Source organism: Telopea speciosissima, chromosome 8 (assembly GCF_018873765.1).
Source record: "Telopea speciosissima isolate NSW1024214 ecotype Mountain lineage chromosome 8, Tspe_v1, whole genome shotgun sequence".
NCBI lineage: Eukaryota > Viridiplantae > Streptophyta > Magnoliopsida > Proteales > Proteaceae > Telopea > Telopea speciosissima.
This window is the reverse complement of record NC_057923.1, coordinates 35,717,475-35,737,747: the sequence shown is the minus strand read 5'-3', so window position 1 is coordinate 35,737,747 and position 20,273 is coordinate 35,717,475. Positions and strand designations below refer to the sequence as shown.

Genomic DNA, 20,273 nt, shown 5'->3' with positions numbered 1-20,273 from the left:
TGTAGTAGCACAGACCTGACTTAGCTGTATTGTTAGGTGGCTAATAATAATCTGGACTTGCATTATCATGTAGGATCATATGAACTGTGGATTGTGGTTGCATGTGTTAAACCCTAGTCCTGACTGGCAAGAATTTTGGTTCAAGGATAGGAACCCCTGATCAGGCAACCAGGATCACTGTGGAGCATCACTCCAGTGACATGGATCAATGAAGAAACCCTGTGCATGTCCTCCTTTATGCCTGTGAGAAGATGGACAATGGACCCCTGCTCTTGCACAGCTCACAACCTGATGTATGGCTTGAACCCTAGGTAATCTCTCTCCTCCCTACAATGGTGGGACCCACCTATGTAAAATGTGCCAAAAACCCTTATTGGGCATGTGGGGACAACACCCTGAGCAAGGGTCAAACCCCTGTGCAAGCCCCTTTGAGTTTCAGTTGCTGGAATTCTCTAGGCCATGGCACTGGGCGATGCAGCAAGGCCCAGTGACATCGCCCAATGACTGATTTTGATTATTTAATTGGATTTTCACTATGGGGACCACCCATTATGGACATGGACACCCACAACTGATAGAGGGGAGTCTGAGGGACCACCTCATGCCCTCAGTTCACTGTGGACCCCACTAGAGAGCCTAGAATCAGTCAGAATCAGTTCAAAAAATGATTATTAAAAGGAGCCTTGGTGGCCAAACAGACCTTAGTTGGTCTTGGGCCTATAAATAGGCAGGCCTGAGCTCATTTGGAGCTCTTATTCTCTACTGTAACCGTGGGGAGAGAAGAGAGGAAAAAAGAGAGAAAAGGAAGGAGAAGAAAAAGAAGGAAGAAGAAGGGAGAAGGAAGGAGAAGAGGAGGAGCTGCCACCACCCCTGCTCAACTAGAAACTGAGCCCTCTCTTGGCTCTATGTAGGTATAAAACACCCACATATGCTACTGTTCCCTATCTCTTCCTTGCTTTCACTGAGTTTTTGCTCTCTAGGCAGCCCTGAACAGCTAGGGTTTGGCCAGTATTGGTCCAGATCTACCATGCAGACCTTGTGCTTGGAAGATCTGGAATATTTATGCATTTTAAACATTTAGTTATGCTGTTCCTTGGGCTGAAATCTGTTTGTGCCCACTTGCACTGCCAGATGGCCCTGGTGATCTATGATTTGGAACCCTGGGTATGAGCCAAGGCTGCAGAGACCAAACCCTAGGTAGTTGCAGCCTTGAACCCTTATTTTTCATGCTTTTCCAGCCCTACATGTGGCTGAAACCAACTCCCAAGCCTGGCCAAAACCCTGTGACACTATTTATCTGGGCTGTTTGGGCAGCCACTGTCTATCTGATAGTGGATCTGATAGAGGATCCAATTGGACCAATGGGTAGGCCACCTCAGGGGCTACCAGACCCCCCTGACATACAGAGGATCAGGTCTGATCCCAGCCTTATAGGCCCCACCTTGGAAACTCAGCCTGCATCGATTGTACAGCCACTGGGCGATGCACTGGGCCATGCAGCAAGGCCCATAGCCATCACCCAGTGAGGTAAAATGGGCTATTTTGGTGGGCAGACCTGGGGGATCTCACCCATTGACCCCCTGGACACTGTGGGAAGGTTAGAAATGACTAAAATACCCTTCCCCACATCTATCCTTTATTGGGAATGCTTTGGAACCCTAGTGGGCCCCGTAGGTAGAAGAAACCCTGCTGTGCTTGGTCCTATAGCACAGACAAGCTGTGGACAGCACTATAATCATATTTTGACCTAGGATCAGGTATAACCTTTAAAATGACCATTTTACCCCTTGAGCCACAGACACTGGTTGAGGCATCGGGACATGACCTAAGGCCCAGTGCAAGGCCCAGTGATTCCAAGTGAGAACCAACTGAACCCCGGGTCAACCCAGTAAGTTTAGGGTAACCCTAGGACTCCCAGTTATAGACTGACAACTTAACATGACAACTTTTTATTTACATCTAGGACTTGATCCTGTGCTCGAGGACCCCTATCAAACTACTGTGGGAACTGAGTTTGCAACTGAGGGCTTAGAACCCAACTTAGGTGAGTGGATAATACTGTCATGTGTGTATATGTAATTATGATCTGATGCCGACTAATAAAAATTGAATATAATTGCTGTGTTAGTTAATTCTGTTTAAACTAGTCAAATCACTGCATAATGATTGACTGTTGTTCAACACTGTGAATTCTTCTATGTTGATTGTGAATGTTAGACTAGATGCCGTAGTCGGCTTGGAAATGAGGCCTGTGGTAGCCCGTATTATGGGGTACGGTTGACACCGCCTGACTCATATGATGCCATATAGACATGGGGCTAGAATTTCATCACCCGTGCGATGCACCCTTACCAACAGGAGTTAAGGTGTTGGCTGCCTGTGGGGGCGACCATCAAAAAATGAGAAAAGAGAAAATGAAATGAATAGAACACTAGAATGGTGCATGAATGAAAGAACACCGGAATGGTGTATATGGGCTATAAGCCAGAAAAGAAAAGAAAAGAAAGAAAGAAATGGATTGTCCCACAGGTTAATCACAGAGGGCTGGTCGGGCTGACCTTGGTGAATGAATGTGGGAGCTGACTGGTCCTCTCCGCCAACTCAATGGGTGTATCACAGGAAGGGGTTAGAAGCCCGCACCAGGGATACATGTATTGGGGATTGTAGTGACATAGACCCGACTTAGTTGTACTGCTAGGTGGCTAATAAATAATCTAGACTTGCATATCATGTAGTATCATATAAATTATGAATTTTAATTGCACTTGCATGCATGATTGATGTTATTTGCTCATGAGCTCAATGGGGCTCATACTCTGTTATGCAATGTTTTGCCTAGATGATTTTGCAGGTGGATGCCGCTATGGCATGCGGGCCATCTCGAGGAGGAGACTTTTGGTTGTTACAATGATGTTGGTGTGGACCTCAATGGAGGTCATACCGATCCTGCACACATTTTTGGTGGTTGTTGATGAAGACCATTGAAGTGTGTTCGTGACAGTTTTTTGACTTGGGGACTCCTTTTGGGTTATCTGGAGTTATCCTCATTCTATCTTGGTCATTGTAGTTTTACTTTTATCTCTTTGGGGTTGAGTATGCTCGCCCTGTATATATCTTTGTATGTAGTACTGTTCTTATCAGCTCTGTTACTTTGTTTTCTTTGTGTGTGGGTTGATGGGAATTGTAAAACTTTTATGTGTATATATTATCACCGCTTCTCCCGTATCACTACGTTTCCTTTTGTTTATCAAATTATAGTTATCTGCGACACTCTGGTCTTACCGTTGGAAAAGAGATGGTTGTGGTTCCATGATTGTAAGCACTGCTTCTAGATCCGTGGGATTTGGCGGATTGTCATTATGCAATTCGGGTCATCTACCCAATCCTCCTAGGGGTGGTTTGGGGTGTGACAGAGCTTGGTATCAGAGCGTGAGGCTCTTCTTAGGATTATGGATTGCAGACTAGGACTAATAAGCTTTAAACAGTAAAATACGTAATGACTAAAAGCCATAAGGGGGGGCAGATGTAAATAAATAAAAGTACATAAATTCCACTAATTAAAAGATAATTACAGCTAAGTCTTTACATAAGCTTTAATCACATGGACTGAAATGAAGTAACTACATAGCTGATAAAAAAAAAAACAACAACATGCACTAAACCAAATCCATCCCAAACAAAGAAAAGTACATAAGCATAAGAAAAAAAAATAGTCTGAACCACGTAGCACGAAAGCCCAGAACCGTTGGGACTACTCAGTCGAAGGTAGGTCACTAGGAGGAGGCTGAGTCTGGTGAGAATCAACTCTATAGAACCTATCCCAGAAATCTAGACGCTGCTCCACAGACCCCACTCTCGTCTCCAAAGAAGTGAAGCCCTGATCCACCCTAGTCGCTAAGCTGGAGAGCTGAGTGCCAAGACTCTAGAAGTGTGACATCATCTGTGCCCACTCTGGAGGTCCAGGAACCTAGAAGCTAGTAGTGCCAGTCATCTCATAGGCAGGTAAGTCGATAAACTGAGTCTCAATGCCCTCAAAACCACCCTGACCTACGCCCTGCTCCTCTCCAAAAAATCCCTCATCGAGTGCATCACCACCTTGCTGCTCATCCCCAGACATCTCCATCTGCTCCTCATCCTCTGGATCCTCACCAGGCACCTTCATCTTCAAGATAGAAGTCTTATCTATGGGCCTGGATCTGGTCCTATCAATGTACTCGCCCTCCAATGGCACCCCAAAATATCAAAAGATCAAGGTGAGGAAACTCCCATAGGGAAGGTTCCCATCAGTGGGGTTCCGTGCGTGATAGAGCATCACCTGAAGTAATAAATAGGGGAGGTTGATGAATGGACCCCCTTGACCAACTCCCAAGAGGCAGTAAGTAATATATGCTCTCATCATAGAAATACTGCCCTTGTTCCCACCCTTAGGGTAAATATTGTATGTTACACACCTACTGATCACCCTGGCATTAGGTCTGTAGGCATTCTCAGACTTAGGAGTGTTCCCTGAACCTGTCAAAGCTGTGAAAACTGTCCTCCTAGTCTCCAAAGAAAACATATCCGAAATATCCATGCGGGGCTGATAGTAAACCCGCTCTCCTGTGTCTGGTAAACCCAAGATCTCTGCTAGAAGGGCAGTGGACAGCCTGATATCCACTCCCTTTACCCTACTCAGAAGTGTGAATTCTTGTGCCTCAGATGGCATCAAGTTACAATAGAAGTACCGAACCCAGTTGGGATAACAAGGCTCGGTAGGGGATAGCATCGATGCCCAACCTAGGGCATTAAACTTGCCAAAGAGGCCATATTGCTGGAAGTCCTCTACTCGTACCACCCAGCCATTCACTATCTTTACAGAAATGAAATTCTTCTACTCTTTAGCGTGCTCATACCTGGAGAAAAGATGATGGTCAAAATCCGGTTTCTCTGAAGATGAATCATCTCTAGAGGATGATGGTGGAACCGAAGAATAGGAAGATTCTTCGGATTCGACCTGTAACCTCTTTTGGGATACCGATTTTCGTGTAGTACGGCGACTAGTAGACATTTCCTATAAGGAATAGCAAAAACAATTAGGTTAGGGCAAGGAAAACAATAGAAACCCTAACCCAAGAAAAGATTTAAAGAAACAAACAACTATTTAGATAATGTAGAGAAGAAAGCATACCTAGGCACGTGTAGGATCGCAAATAACCCGAAGAATCGAAAGGATTTGGTGTAAAAGTGGTCCTCTCACCCTCCAAGGACTTCTCCCAAGTGTTTAGAGAGGTTTGGAATAAAATAAGAGACAAATGGACCCCTCTCGGACTTAAAAACCCTGCGCCCGATTCTCTGGGCGATGTGGCAACACTTAGAGACATCACCCAGTGTGTACAGATTTGTTGTTTTGGGTTATTTACATACAAGGACTCAAGATTTGACCATATTACCCTTAATGAACGTAAAATATGAACTTTCTCAGATGGTTTTAAAAAAAATATAAATATATATATATAAAAAAAATAAAGGAATAATAATAATTAATCAAGTACTAAGCAAACACAACCTTCTTAAACCCAAAGGGGTGAAATTTCTGTTTGAGGGTTGAATAGAGCACATAGGACTTGGAAAAAAAACTTTTGTTGTTATGTTTATGATAAATATTTAATATATATATATATACATATAGATAAATGTGTATAAATGCTTGGTGTGTACTACCTAATTATCACATGTCTGAATGTACGAACTGCTTGGTGTGCTGCTATGCAAACAGAACTTAGATATGTAAGTATGTTGTATCAAGGGATTAGTAAGTACGGGGAGCATAGTTCTCATCCTAACCAAGGCCTAGAACAGTTGAGAATAGGGCCTAATAGGGTTCATAGCAAATCGAACACTTAGACGCTAAGGTACCTCAAGCCAACCCAAGGATTTATTACATTGATTTTTGGTTTTTTAAGTTCCTGTAGTCGTGTACTTAATTCTTTTAATTAAGTATGCCTCATGCCTAGAACCATTTAATGTAACAGGACCTATTACCTAACCTGAGGCTGGAGACCCCAGCATCATGATCTATCTTAGACATCTGCGAGAGTGACTGAGATGGATATGACTAGTGTTACCCCGAGCTGAGAATTGACTGGACTATTACCTAGCCCTCACTGCCATTAGTGGACTGGCAGAGTGAGACCATTTCATGTCCTTAGCTGAAGAGGTAAGAGCTAACATAGAATTTCTACTGGCAATGGAGTTTGTGACCGGGAAGAAGTCGGAGATGCTTGCCTGCTAGATCAGGTAAATAATTAAAAGACTTTATTTAAAAATCTAAGATTTTTCATTAGTGCTATGCATAGCATATTGACACATAAAATGCGTAAGAAAGTGAAACATAAAGCATTCAATAAGACACGCCACCTAATAAACCAAGACAATGAATCTAACAATCCATCTTACTGGTATGACTCATGCAACTCATTGGAACTGTAGACTGGATTTGTACCTGGTTAGCTAGAAAACAACTACTGATCCATGATAGAATTAAAATATTGAACACGCTCCTCTTTTCAGAGAAGAAAAAATGGTCAACACTAGAAGTTCTCGTGGAGGTCGTAAAGGTAAACAACCTAGATTTGTACCGGAGGTTGAGCTGCCAAAAGGAACGGACGCTCTAAACTCTGAGGCATCGGCTGCTTCATCAGAAGCACCAGCGGCACCACCTCAGCCAAGTGTGGTAGCCGGCGATGTGACTGCATTCATGACCACGATGATGCGGACCATACAACAACAATAGGAATTGCTTGGTTAGATGTCCACACAATTTGCAACCATGATGCATGAGCGCGCACCACCACCACCACCACCCAATCGACTAGTGCTATTTCCACCACCTATGCCTCAGCATTTAGCGGAAAATTCCACCGCCAAGGTTATGGAGAGATTCAAGAAACTCCAACCGCCTGCATTTTTGAAAATAACCTCTGAAGCAATGCAGCCGGAATGATGGATCAGTGCCCTAGAAAAGACATTTGAAGTACTCGAGTGCATGGACGCGCAAAAGATTATTTGTGCGGGTTATCAGTTACAAAATGAAGCCGAAGCTTGGTGGAAGGTAACTAGGCCAAATTTGGAAGCTGCTCACCTAAATCCCACATAGGCACAATTCAAAGAAATTTTCTTTAAGAACTACTTCCCTGAGAGCTTTAAGGATAGGAAAGAAGCGGAATTTATTGCGTTTGTGCAAGGAACCAAATCAGTGCTGGACTATCAATAGCTATATGAAGATCTGTTCCATTTTTCTCCAGAGCACCTGAAAGGGGAAGTTAGTAAGGCTAAGAAATTTGAGAAGGGACTCAAAACTGAGATCGGGTCAATTCTGTCAATTATGGACATTCGGGATTATGCTCAAATGGTTGATAAGGCGAAGACAATGGAGGATAGGTTCAAGGAGAAAGAGAAAGAAAAGACTGTGACGTCGCCTGGTTTGAACAAAAGGCTAAGTAACTTTCAAACCTATGGCTGGCCGAACAAAGTTTACCTAGGCACAAGTTCAAGCCCTACTTCGACTCTGTACCATAGGCTGACCGTGGGATAGACCCCTTTCCGCCCCATAGTCAACCGACCTGCTCAACCTACTACGAGTCAAGCGACGACAGCAGCTTCGCCAGACCAACCACCAATAAGTCAACCGAGCAAAGCCTCAATACCTGGTGTTCCACCCTATAAGTGCTATCTGTGCAACAAAGAAGGACATATGGCCAGAGATTGTAGATCGCGTGGGTATGGAAACAACTCGCCAAATCAGCCCTACGCTAGGCCATTTCAGCCACGGGACAATCGGACACAAGGAAAGGTGTACGCTTTGACGAATGAAGAAGCTGAGGCAAACCCCGATGTAATGATAGGTATGTTGCTGAACACTACTCGACTACAGGGAATAATTGGCTTACATCATGTAACCTAAATTACCTACAAACCCTAGATACCCTGAATATCTCAACCATACCCGCACGAGTATTATTCGACTCGGGCGCAACCCACTCTTTCTTCTTCTCAACCTTTGCAAGTAAGATGAAAGATCAACCAAGAGATATTGGGCATCAGTTAGTAGCCAGCACACCGACAGGGAGTGTCGTGAGTTTAAAGGAGGTCTATGACCCCTTTCAGATTGAAATTTATGAGAAGAAACTAACCGCACGATTGATAAAGATGGATATAAATGATTTTGATGTAATACTAGGCATGGATTTGCTGACTGCCTATGGTGCAAACGTCTTATGTGTGGAGAAAAGGATAAAATTCAAAATGGAAGATGGGTCAAACTTCACCTATCAAAGTGAACCAAGGAGGAAATACAGAAGGATAACATTATCCGCACTCTAGACGCGGAAGTTACTAGAAGAAGGATGCCAAGGCTTTTTGGCCACTGTGCTAGACACAGGGGTGAAGATAAAATCTTTGGAGGAACTCCACGTTGTCAGGGAATTTCCTGATGTATTTCAAGAAGATCTGACTCAGCTGCCGTCGGACCGCGATATAGAGTTCGCGATCGATCTGATTCTTGGAGCAACACTAGTATCCAAGGCACCATATCAAATGGCACCTATCGAATTGAAAGAATTGCAAGCACAACTTCAAGACCTGCTGAAGAAGGGATTCATTTGACCCAGTGTATCACCCTGGGGAGCACCTATGTTGTTCGTAAAGAAGAAGGATGGCAGCATGCGGCTGTGTATCGACTACCGCGAGCTAAACAAGCTGACCATTAAGAATCGGTACCCATTGCCGCGCATCGATGACCTATTTGATCAGCTACAAGGAGCGAGAGTTTTCTCCAAGATTGATCTTAGGTCAGGATACCATCAACTAAAGATCAAAAGCAGTGACATTCAAAAAATGGCATTTCGAACTCGATACGAACATTATGAATTCTTAGTTTTATCGTTCGGGCTAACCAATGCCCCGACAGCATTCATGGATATGATGAATAGAGTGTTCCATGACGTGCGGGATAGGTTTGCCATAGTATTTATTGACGACATCTTGGTGTACTCTAGGAGTGAGGAAGAGCATGCGCGACACCTTACTTTTGTGTTGCAGCGGTTGCGAGAATACCAGCTCTTTGCCAAATTCAGCAAATGTGAATTTTGGCTTCACCAAATCGGATTCCTGGGGCATATCATTACCAAGGACGGTATCAAAGTAGACCCCAGCAAGGTGAAAGCGGTTCTCAAGTGGGAAACTCTGACGAATGCCACGGAGATCCAAAGTTTCTTGGGATTGGCTGGTTATTACCGCCGATTTATTGAGAATTTCTCATATATCTCGGCACCCATGACAAAGCTTATGAAGAAGGGCGCTAAGTTTGAGTGGAATGAAACATATGAGAAAAGTTTTTAGGAATTGAAGAATCGATTGGTAATAGCTCCAGTCTTAACCATTCTAGACGGAACCAGAGGAATGGTGGTATACACCGATGCATCTAAGATAGGATTAGGTGGCATCCTAATGCAGAGAGGTAAAGTAGTCGCCTACGCCTCCAAGCAGTTAAAGGAACATAAGAAGAACTACCCCACTCATGATTTGGAGTTGGCAGTGGTGGTCTTCGCGTTGAAAATTTGGCAACATTACCTATATGGTGAAAAGAGTGAAATCTTCAGCGATCACAAAAGCCTGAAGTATTTCTTCACCCAAAAGGAGCTAAACATGAGACAAAGACGGTGGTTGGAATTGGTAAAGGATTATGATTGTGAGATCCAGTACCACCCTGGTAAGGCCAATGTTGTGGCTGATGCATTAAGCAGAAAATCTCAAACTGCGCCCCTCGCATCTTTAGTCATAAGTGAGCAATTAATAGAAGATGCTCAAAAGTTTGATCTAGAACTCATGATCGAAGAAGCGGCTATGCAAGTAGCAACATTGGATCTGCAGCCGTCGATACGAGAGAAGATAATTGTGAAGCAACCATTGGATCCCAAGCTGGCCAAGATAATTTGAGAAGTCCAACAAGGAGTCCATAAGGACCCAGATTTTTCCTTGGCCTAAGATGGTGCATTGAAGTTTTGAGATAGATTGTGCATGCCAGATGACTATGAGATCCAAGACCGAATTCTTAAAGAGGCGCACAGCTCACCCTACGCAATCCACCCCAGAAGTACAAAGATGTACAAGGACTTGAAGAAGTATTACTGGTGGATTGGAATGAAGCAGACCATAGCAATATACGTGTCCAAGTGCCTTACTTGTCAGCAGATAAAAGCAGAAAGACACTGACCATATGATTTATTGCAGCCACTTCCCATACCTAAGTGGAAGTGGGAAAGAATCACTATGGATTTCGTGACGAATCTGCCCAACACTAGAAAAGGCATGAACGCGATTTGGGTGATCGTAGATGGACTGACAAAGGCAGCTCACTTCATACCAATTAAAATAAGTTACCTAATGGAAAATCTTGCTCAGATATATATTGAGAACATAGTCCGCTTACATGGCGTGCCTGTCAGTATTATGTCTAACAGAGATCCTCGATTTACTTCAAGATTTTGGAGAAGTTTGCAAAAGGCATTGGGATCTCAACTAAACCTTAGCACAGCTTTCCATCCATAGACTGACGGACAGTTGGAGAGGACTATCCAAACCCTAGAAGATATGCTCCAAGCCTGTGCTCTGGAAATGAATGACAGTTGGGATGCTCACATAGCATTGGTGAAATTTGCATACAATAATAGCTATCACTCCACCATTGGCATGGCACCGTTCGAAGCACTCTATGGCAGGAAGTGCCAAACTCTGCTTTATTGGGATGAAGTTGGTGAGCGAAAATATCTCGGACCCTAAATGATTCAAGCGACTTGCGACAAGGTGGACATCATAGGAGAGAAGATCAGGACAGCTCAGTCAAGACAAAAAAGCTATGCGGATAACTAAAGGAAGGAAATTGAGTTTGAGGTTGGACAAAAAGTATTCCTTCGAGTATCTCCAACTAAAGGATTGCTATGTTTCAACAAGAAGGGCAAGTTGAGCCCAAGATTCATCGGTCCATACGAAATTCTTTATAAAGTGGGACCCGTAGCATACCGACTAGCTCTACCACCATCCTTGTTAGGCGCCCATGATGTTTTTCATGTGTCAATGCTATGAAAGTACTTAAACAATCCGACACATATATTGTCGACTGAACCTGAACAGTTGGACGTGGATATGACCTACGAAGAACACCCCATGGAGATATTGGACAGAAAGGAGCATAACCTTCGTAATCGTACCGTCGCTTTTATGAAAGTTCGATGGGGAAATAACCATGTATAAGAAGCTTCATGGGAACGTGAAGAGGAAATGAAAGAGAAGTATCCTCAACTTTTTGGATTACAAGGTAAGCAAATTTTGAGGACGAAATTTTTGTAAGGTGGGGAGAAATATCAAACCCTGCTCCTGACTGGCTGAAATTTTGGTTCAAGGACAGGAACCCCTGATCAGGCAACCAGGATCACTGTGGAGCATCACTCTAGTGACATGGTTCAATGAAGAAACCCTGTGCATGTCCTCCTTTATGGTTGTGAGAAGATGGACAGTGGACCCCTACTCTTGCATAGCTCACAGCCTGATGTATGGTTTGAACCCCAGGTAATCTCTCTCCTCCCTATAATGGTGGGACCCACCTATGTAAAATGTGCCAAAAACCCTTATTAGGCATGTAGGGACAACACCCTGACCAAGGGTCAAACCCCTGTGCAAGCCCCTTTGAGTTTCAGTTGCTGGAATTCTCTGGGCCATGGCACGGGCCGATGCAGTAAGGCCCAATGACTGATTTGGATTATTTAATTGGATTTTAATTAAGGGGACCACCCATTATGGACATGGACACCCTCCATTGATAGAGGGGAGTCTGAGGGACCACCTTATGCCCTCAGTTCACTATGGACCCCACCAGAGAGCCCAGAATCAGTTCAAAAACTGATTTTTAAAAGGAGCCTTAGTGGCCAAATAGACCTTAGTTGGTCTTGGGCCTATAAATAGGCATGGCTGAGCCCATTTGGAGCTCTTATTCTCTACAAAAATCGTGGGGAGAGAAGAGAGGAAAAAAGAGAAAAAAAGAAGGAGAAGAAGAAGAAGGAAGAAGAAGGGAGAAGGAAGGAGAAGAGGAGGAGCTGCCACCATCCCTGCTCCGCTGGAAACCAAGCCTGCTCTTGGCTCTATACAGGTATAAAACACCCACATATGCTGCTGTTCTCTATCTCTTCCTTGCTTTCACTGACTTTTTGCTCTCTAGGCAGCCCTAAACAGCTAGGGTTTTCCCAGTACTGGTCCAGATCTGCCATGCAGACCTTGTGCATGGAAGATCTGGAATATTTATGCATTTTAAACATTTAGTTATGTTGTTCCTTGGGCCAAAATCTGTTTGTGCCCACCTGCACTGCCAGATGGCCCTGGTGATCTATGATTTGGAACCCTGGGTATGAGCCAAGTTTGCAGAGACTAAACCCTAGGTAGTTGCAGCCTTGAACCCTTATTTTTCATGCTTTTCCAGCCCTACATGTGGCTGAAACCAACTCCTAAGCCTGGCCAAAACCCTGTGACACTATTCATCTGGGCTGTTTGGGCAACCACTGTCAGTCTGATGGTAGATCTGATGGAGGATCCAATTGGACCAATGGGTAGGCCACCTCTGGGGCTACTAGACCCCCCTGACATGCAAAGGATCAGGTCTAATCCCAGCCTTGTAGGCCCCACCTTGGAAACTCAACCTGCATCGATTGTACAGCCATTGGGCAATGCAGCAAGGCCCAGAGCCATCGCCCAGTGAAGTAAAATGGGTTGTTTTGGTGGGAAGACCTATGGGGATCTCACCCATTGACCCCCTGGACACTGTGGGAAGGTTGGAAATGACTAAAATACCCTTCCCCACATCTATCCTTTATTGGGAATGCTTTGGAACCCTAGTGGGCCTCGCAGGTAGAAGAAACCCTGATGTGCTTGGTCCTACAGCACAGACAAGCTGTGGATAGCACTGTAATCATATTTTGACCTAAGGTCAGGTACAACCTTTGAAATGACCATTTTACCCCTTGAGCCACAGACACTGGTTGAGGCACCAGGACATGACCTAAGGCCTTGTACAAGGCCCAGTGATTCCAAGTGAGAACCAACTGAACCCCAGGTCAACCCAGTAAGTTTAGGGTAACCCTAGGACTCCTAGTTATAGACTGACAACTTAACATAACAACTTTTGATTTACATCTAGGACTGGATCCTATGCTCGAGGACCCCTATAAAACTGCTGTGGGAAGTGAGTTTGCAACTGAGGGCTTAGAACCCAACTCAGGTGAGTGGATAACACTGTCATGTGTGTATATGTAATTATGATCTGATGCCGGCTAATAAGAATTGAATATAATTGCTGTGTAATTTATTTCTGTTTAAACTACTCAAATCACTGCATAATGATTGATTGTTGTTCAACACTTTGAATTCTTCTATGTTGATTGTGAATGTTACACTAGATGCCGTAGTCGGCTTGGAAATGAGGCCTGTGGTAGCCCTTATTATGGGGTACGGTTGACACCACCTAACTCATATGATGCCATATAGACATGGGGCTAGAGTTTCATCACCCGTGCCATGCACCCTTACCAATAGGGGTTAAGGTGTTGGATGCCTGTGGGGGTGACCATCAGAAAATGAGAAAAGAGAAAAAGAAATGAATAGAACACTAGAATGCTGCATGCATGAATGATAGAACACCGGAATGGTGCATATGGGCTATAAGCCAAAAAAGAAAAGAAAAGAAAGAAAGAAATGGATTGCCCCACGGGTTAATCACAGAGGGTTGGTCGGGCTGACCTTGGTCAACGAATGCAGGAGCTGACTGGTCCTCTCCGACAACTCAATGGGTGTATCGCGGGAAGGGGTTAGAAGCCCGCACCAGGGATATATGTATTGGGGATTGTAGTGGCACAAACCCGACTTAGTTGTACTGCTAGGTGGCTAATAAATAATCTGGGCTTGCATATAATGTAGGATCATATAAATTGTGAATTGTAATTACACGTGCATGCATGATTGATGTTATTTTCTCACGAGCTCAGTGGGGCTCACACTCTGTTATGCAATATTTTGCCTAGATGATTTTACAGGTGGATGCTGTTGTGGCATGGCGGGCCATCTCAAGGAGGAGACTTTTGGTTGTTACAATGATGTTGGTGTGGACCCCGACGGAGGTCATACCGATCCTGCGCACATTTTTGTTGGTTGTTGATGAAGACCATTGAAGTGTGTTCATGACAACTTTTTGACTTGGGGACTCCTTTTGGGTTATCTGGAGTTATCCCCGTTTTGACTTAGTCGTTGTAGTTTTACTTTTATCTCTTTGGGGTTGAGTATGCTCGCCATGTGTATTTCTCTGTATGTAGTACTGTACTTATCAGCTTTGTTACTTTGTTTTCTTTGTGTGTGGGTTGATGGGAATTGTAAAACTTTTATATGTATATATTATCACCGCTTCTCCTATATCACTACGTTTTCTTTTGTTTATCAAATTATAGTTATCTGTGACACTCTAATCTTACCATTGGAAAAGAGATGGTTGTGGTTCCATGATCGTAAGCACTACTTCTAGATTTGTGGGATTTGGCGGATTGTCGTTATGCAATTCGGGTCACCTACCCAATCCTCCTAGGGGGTGGTTTAAAGTGTGACAGCATGTGCATGCATGATTGATGTTATTTGCTCACGAGCTCGGGGGGGCTCACACTTTGTTATATGTTTTTTTTTTCTTAGATGATTTTGCAGATCGATACAGTTGTGGCATGGAGGGTTATCTCAAGGAGGAAAGTCCTAGTTGTTACAAAGATGTTGGTGTTGACCCCGACGGAGGTCATACTGATTCTATGTACTTTCTCGATGATCGTGGATGAAGACCGTTGAGGAGTACATCTGATGTTTTGTTTTGGGGACTCCTTTTTGTTCTGCTAGGAGATTTCCCATTTTAACTGTGGCTCAGTTGTAGTTCTTTTTACTTTTCTTTTTGGGGTTGAGTATGCTCACCCTGTATATGTTTATGTATGTAGTCTTGTACTTATTAGCTTTGTTTCTTGTTTGTGGGGTGGGGGAATGTTCAAACTTTCTTATGTATATATTATCACCATTTCCTCGTATCGCTATGCTTCCTTTTAATTTTGAACTGTAGTTTATCTGCTACACTCTGATCTTGCCTTTGGTTAAGTGATGGTTATGGATCCATGATCGTAAGCACAGCTTCTAGATCCGTGGGATTTGGCGAATTGCCGTTATGCAATTCAGGTCACCTACCCAATCCTCCTAGGGGGTGGTTTAGGGTGTGACATCTTAGGCTACCCCAAAGGCACGATAGATAATTATTTCTATGACCCGGTTGACCAAAAGGTCATTGTAAGTAAACACGTCATGTTTTTGGAGGAAGAAATGTTGACCCAGAGGTCCGAACCAATAGTAATTAAAGATCTATCGAATAGCTTAGAAATGTCACTTCTAGAAGTGAGACCAATCGACATACCCACTGAAATACCAACACCTGAAGAACCTCGACGTAGTGGGAGGACTATTAGACCACCCACCAAGCTTACTCTTCTAATCGAAGAGGAAACAGTGGAAGAGTTCCACATGGTATCGGTTGAGTCGGATGATGATTCGATGACACACTCTGAGGCTTTTCAGGATATTGATGCCACTAGGTGGCTGGAGGCAATGCGCTTTGAAATCAATTCGATGCATTTAAATAAAGTCTGGACTCTAGTTGATCCACCACTTGTCGTTAAGTTGATTGGATACAAACGGATCTTCAAGAAGAAGAAGGTCGCAGTTGAAAAGGTTAAAAGATTCAAAGCGAGACTGGTGGCAAAGGGCTATACCCAGAAAGAGGGTATAGACTATGAGGAAACCTTTTCACCAGTGGCGATGATGAAGTCCATCAGGATTTTACTGGCAAGGATGACAGGAAATCCACGTCCGGGATGGTATATCTAATGGGTGGAGGTACCATTGTGTGGCAGAGTGCAAAACAGAAGTCTACAATTGATTCCATTACTAAAGCAGAATACTTTGCAGCTTGCGATGCAGCAAAAGAACGTGTTTGGCAGAGGAAATTCCTATCAGATTTAGAGGTTGTCACTAACCTTGTCAAGGGCCCCATTCCCCTATTATGTGACAACAGAGGGGCCATTGCACAAGCTAATGAGCCTAGGGCTCATCAGAGGCTCATCAGAGAGATTATCCAGCAGGGCGACATGAGTATTGCCAAAGTGGACACAACTAAAAATATGTCTAATGCCATGATAAAGGGTTTGTCTCCAGGAGTGTTTGAGAAACACATGGAGGGCATGGATTTAAAATGTATGGGGAATTGGCTTTGATGTACAAGTGGGAGACTATTGGACTTGTGTGTCTCCATCAAACCTAGTTCGGTCCGGTTCAACCCAATTCTTCTTTGTATTGAACTTTTATACATTTTAGTTTAATATTATCATATGCAATACAACCTTTTTGAGCATTATGTGTCCATAAGTTTTACTTAAAATGGTAGTCACGATTAGAGTTTGGGCTGGGCACCCTTATCATATGGTCATTGCACCGGGTATGCCAAGACATTTGATGTCAGGGTACGAATACGAGTACCCACATGTTTGATGTGTGTATTGGTGAAGAATCTACTTTGTCGATTTCCTCATGTATTACTGCCATATGTTGGAAGGGATTGACATGTGTCACTGACACCCTTTGCCTGAGGGAACCCTATCGCTGCAAAGTGTGATTGCATTCTTTGGTTCATCAATGACTGAGACTCAAGTGAGTCAAAATCGGTGTTTTGGGAATGCGAAAATACGTTGTGAGTGAAGGAGTTATCCAACATGATCACCACTGCCCGATTGGGGAACACCAAATTAAGACTATTTGTGTATGGTCGAATCGAAATCTGGATCGGTGCCATTTTGGAAATGGTTTTGGAAAAATCTATTTTACATAAAATAATAGATTATAATATGATTATTTTGAATAAAGTGTTTTATCAAATTTTGCGGGACTCGATCAGATGCACAGACACTCTTGTATGGACATGTACCATGGATTGGGGTTTGGCAGTACATGTGTACTTGCCTTAGATTCCATAATGATGGTGTTGATTAGTGGGAGGTTGTATATGATAATTTCTTATCATATAGAGAGTTATTTGAAATTTGCTAAATTAATTGGTTCTTTATTTAATTAATGGATATAGTGCTAATTGTAATTATCCATAAATATTAAATAAAGTAACTAATTAATACTTTCCCTATTAGATTCTGCTTCTTCACCTTTTTGAAGCACTTTAAGTTTAAACAGAACTGCTAAACAAAGGGAGAGAGAGTTAGACTCTCACAGGGATTCGTCTAATCCTATCAGGGTTGTTAATTAAACCCTATCTCTATAAAAAGCGAACTAAAACGTAGGAGGGGGTAGTACTATACATTTTGGCCTGGCCCCCTCTCTCCTGTATTTTGGTCTCTCTCTCTCTCTCCCTCTTGTGACCTCTCTCTTCTTGTTCTAGTTTCTCTCTACTACAATTGAGAGTTAGGGCTTGAGAAACCCTAGATCTGTGCTAAAGAGGCACCATTGGAGGTGCAAATCTATTTACTTGGAGCACTCATTGGAGGAAGAACCATTATCTATTGGAGGAGCAACACTTGAGGCTCACCAGGTTAGCAATTCTTTATTAATTCCTCCTGTTATTAGTTATTAAATATTCATGGGATGTGAAAGAAACTCGAATCGATTTATTCCGTTACGCATTCAAGTATGGGATGGATCCCTCTTACCAAGTGATGGATTAGAGATGATTTTCTCCATCCCTTTTGCATTCCATAATTGCATGGGACACATGAGGGGAAGGAAAAACCCTGATAGGGATGCACTAGGGTTCCCATAGGCAACCATGGGAAACCTTAAAATTAAAATGGGGCGCCCATGGGACACCATGGTCTAAACCAGGGCGTGCAATACCCTAATTGGTTTATAATTGGTTTTTCTTTTATCCCCAGACCGTAGTTTGACCTACACAACCCACCTCTTTTCTCATTTATTATACTTAGAGCTCTCCAAGATGAGAATTCTTCAAGTTGAATCGTTTCAAACAGATGTCGGATGAGGGAGATATTATCATTTGAAGTTCTGATGGTACACGAGCACCCACAAAATGCCCTTAATTTTGAGGTGTCAAATGATAATTGCTGTAACTTCGCAGTTAAATGTCAGAAATGCACGATGCTAATTGCATTTCAAAGAGGACTTGACAAACTACAATTCTCATGTGCAGTACAAAACCCAAATCAGCTCATAGGCACCTGGAAAGTGTTGACGAATCTGATTTAATTACTAAAATAACCCTACACAATTTTTTGCAATTTTAGAATAGGTGAAGGCTACAACCCACCTCTTTTTTCATTTATATTACTTATAGCTCTCCAAGACAAAAAAATTTTGAGATGAATCATCTCAAACTGAGGTAGGATGAGGGAGATATCATCATTTGAAATTCTTATGGTGCACGAGCACCCAAAAAATACCCTTAATTTTAAGGTGCCAAACGAGAATTGCAGTAACTTCACCGTCAAACCCCAGAAATGCACAATTCCAATTGAGTTTTGAGGAGGACTTGATAAACTACAATTCTCATGTGCAAAAAAAAACCCAGATCAGCTCATTAGTACTCCGAAAGCACCGACAAATCTGATGTAATTACTAAAATAACCCAACATGGATTTTTACAATTTTGGCACATGTGAAGGCTACAACCCACCTCTTTTCTCATTTATTAGACTTAGAGCTCTCCATGAAGAAACTTTTGCAAGTTGAATCGTCTTAGACGGAGGTCGGATGTAGGAGATGTCATCTTTTGAAGTTCTGATGGTGCACGAGCACCCACAAGATGCCCTTAATTTTGAGGTGCCAAACGAGAATTGCTGTAACTTTGGCGTCAAATGTCCTAAATACATAATTCCAATTGCATTTTGAAAGGACTCAATGAACTACAATTCACATTTGCAGTACGAAACCCAAATCAGCTCATAGGTATTCCAAAATTACTGACGAATCTCATACAATTACTAAAAAAACCCTTCATAGATTTTTATGATGTGGCACAGGTGAAGGCTACAACCCACCTCTTTTCTCATTTATTATACATAGACATCACAAAAAATTTTCAAGTTGAATCGTCTCAAAAGGAGGTGGGATGAGGGAGAAATCATCAATCGAAGTTCTAATGGTGCACTTGCACCCACAAGATGCCCTTAATTTTGCGTGCCAAACTAGAACCGTGTAACTTTGCCATCAAATGTCTTAAATGAACGATGCAAATTGCGTCTAGAAGAGCACTTGATGAACAACAATTCTCCTGTGCAGTACAAAACCCAGATCAACTCATAGGTACTCCGAAAGTTTCAACGAATCTGATGCAATTACTAAAATAACCTTGTTTGGATTTTTGTGATTTTGGCACAAGTGAAGGTTACAACCCACCACTTTTCTCATTTATTTTACTTAGAGCTCTCTAAGACAAAAATTCTGCAAGTTGAATCATCTCAAACGGAGATCGGATAAGGGAGATATCATCATTTGAAGTTCTGGTGGTGCACGAGCACCCAAAAAATGCCCTTAATTTTGAGGTGTCAACGAGAATCTCTGTAAATTTATCATCAAATGCCAAAAATGCATGATTTCAATTGTATTTTGAAGAAGACTCGACGATTACAATTCTCATTTGCAGTACAAAACCCAAATCAGCTCATAGGCACTCTGAAAGTGTCGACGAATCTGATGCAATTACTAAAATAACACTACACAGATTTTTGTGATTTCGGCATAGGTGAAGGCTACAACCCACCTCTTTTCTCATTTGTTTTACTTAGAGCTCTCCAAGATGAAAATTCTTTAAGTTGAATCGTTTCAAACGGAGGTCGAATGAGGGAGATATCATCATTTGAAGTTCTGATGGTGCACGAGCACCCACAAAATGCCCTTAATTTTGAGGTGCCAAACAAGAATCACTGTAACTTCATAGTCAAATGTCAGAAATGCACGATTACAATTGTGTTTCGAAGAGGACTCGAAAAACTGCAATTCTCATGTGCAGTACAAAACCCGGATCAGCTCATAGGCACTCCGAAAGTGTCTACGAATATGATATATTTACTAAAATAACCCTACACAGATTTTTTTTAATTTCAGAACTGGTATCTTTTCTCATTTATATTACTTACAACTCTGTAAGCTGAAAATTTTTC

General features: G+C 42.7%; 1 protein-coding gene across 1 annotated transcript in view; it reads right to left on the bottom strand.

Moving 5' to 3' along the window:
* The window catches only part of LOC122672264, a 33,845-nt gene extending 29,683 nt beyond the window's left edge, over positions 1 to 4,162 (bottom strand). The window contains exon 1 of the mRNA XM_043869764.1: positions 4,052 to 4,162. Within this exon, the coding sequence (XP_043725699.1) occupies positions 4,052 to 4,162 (111 nt within the window). The remainder of the gene's footprint in view (positions 1 to 4,051) is intronic.
* Between the last annotated feature and the right edge of the window lie 16,111 nt (positions 4,163 to 20,273).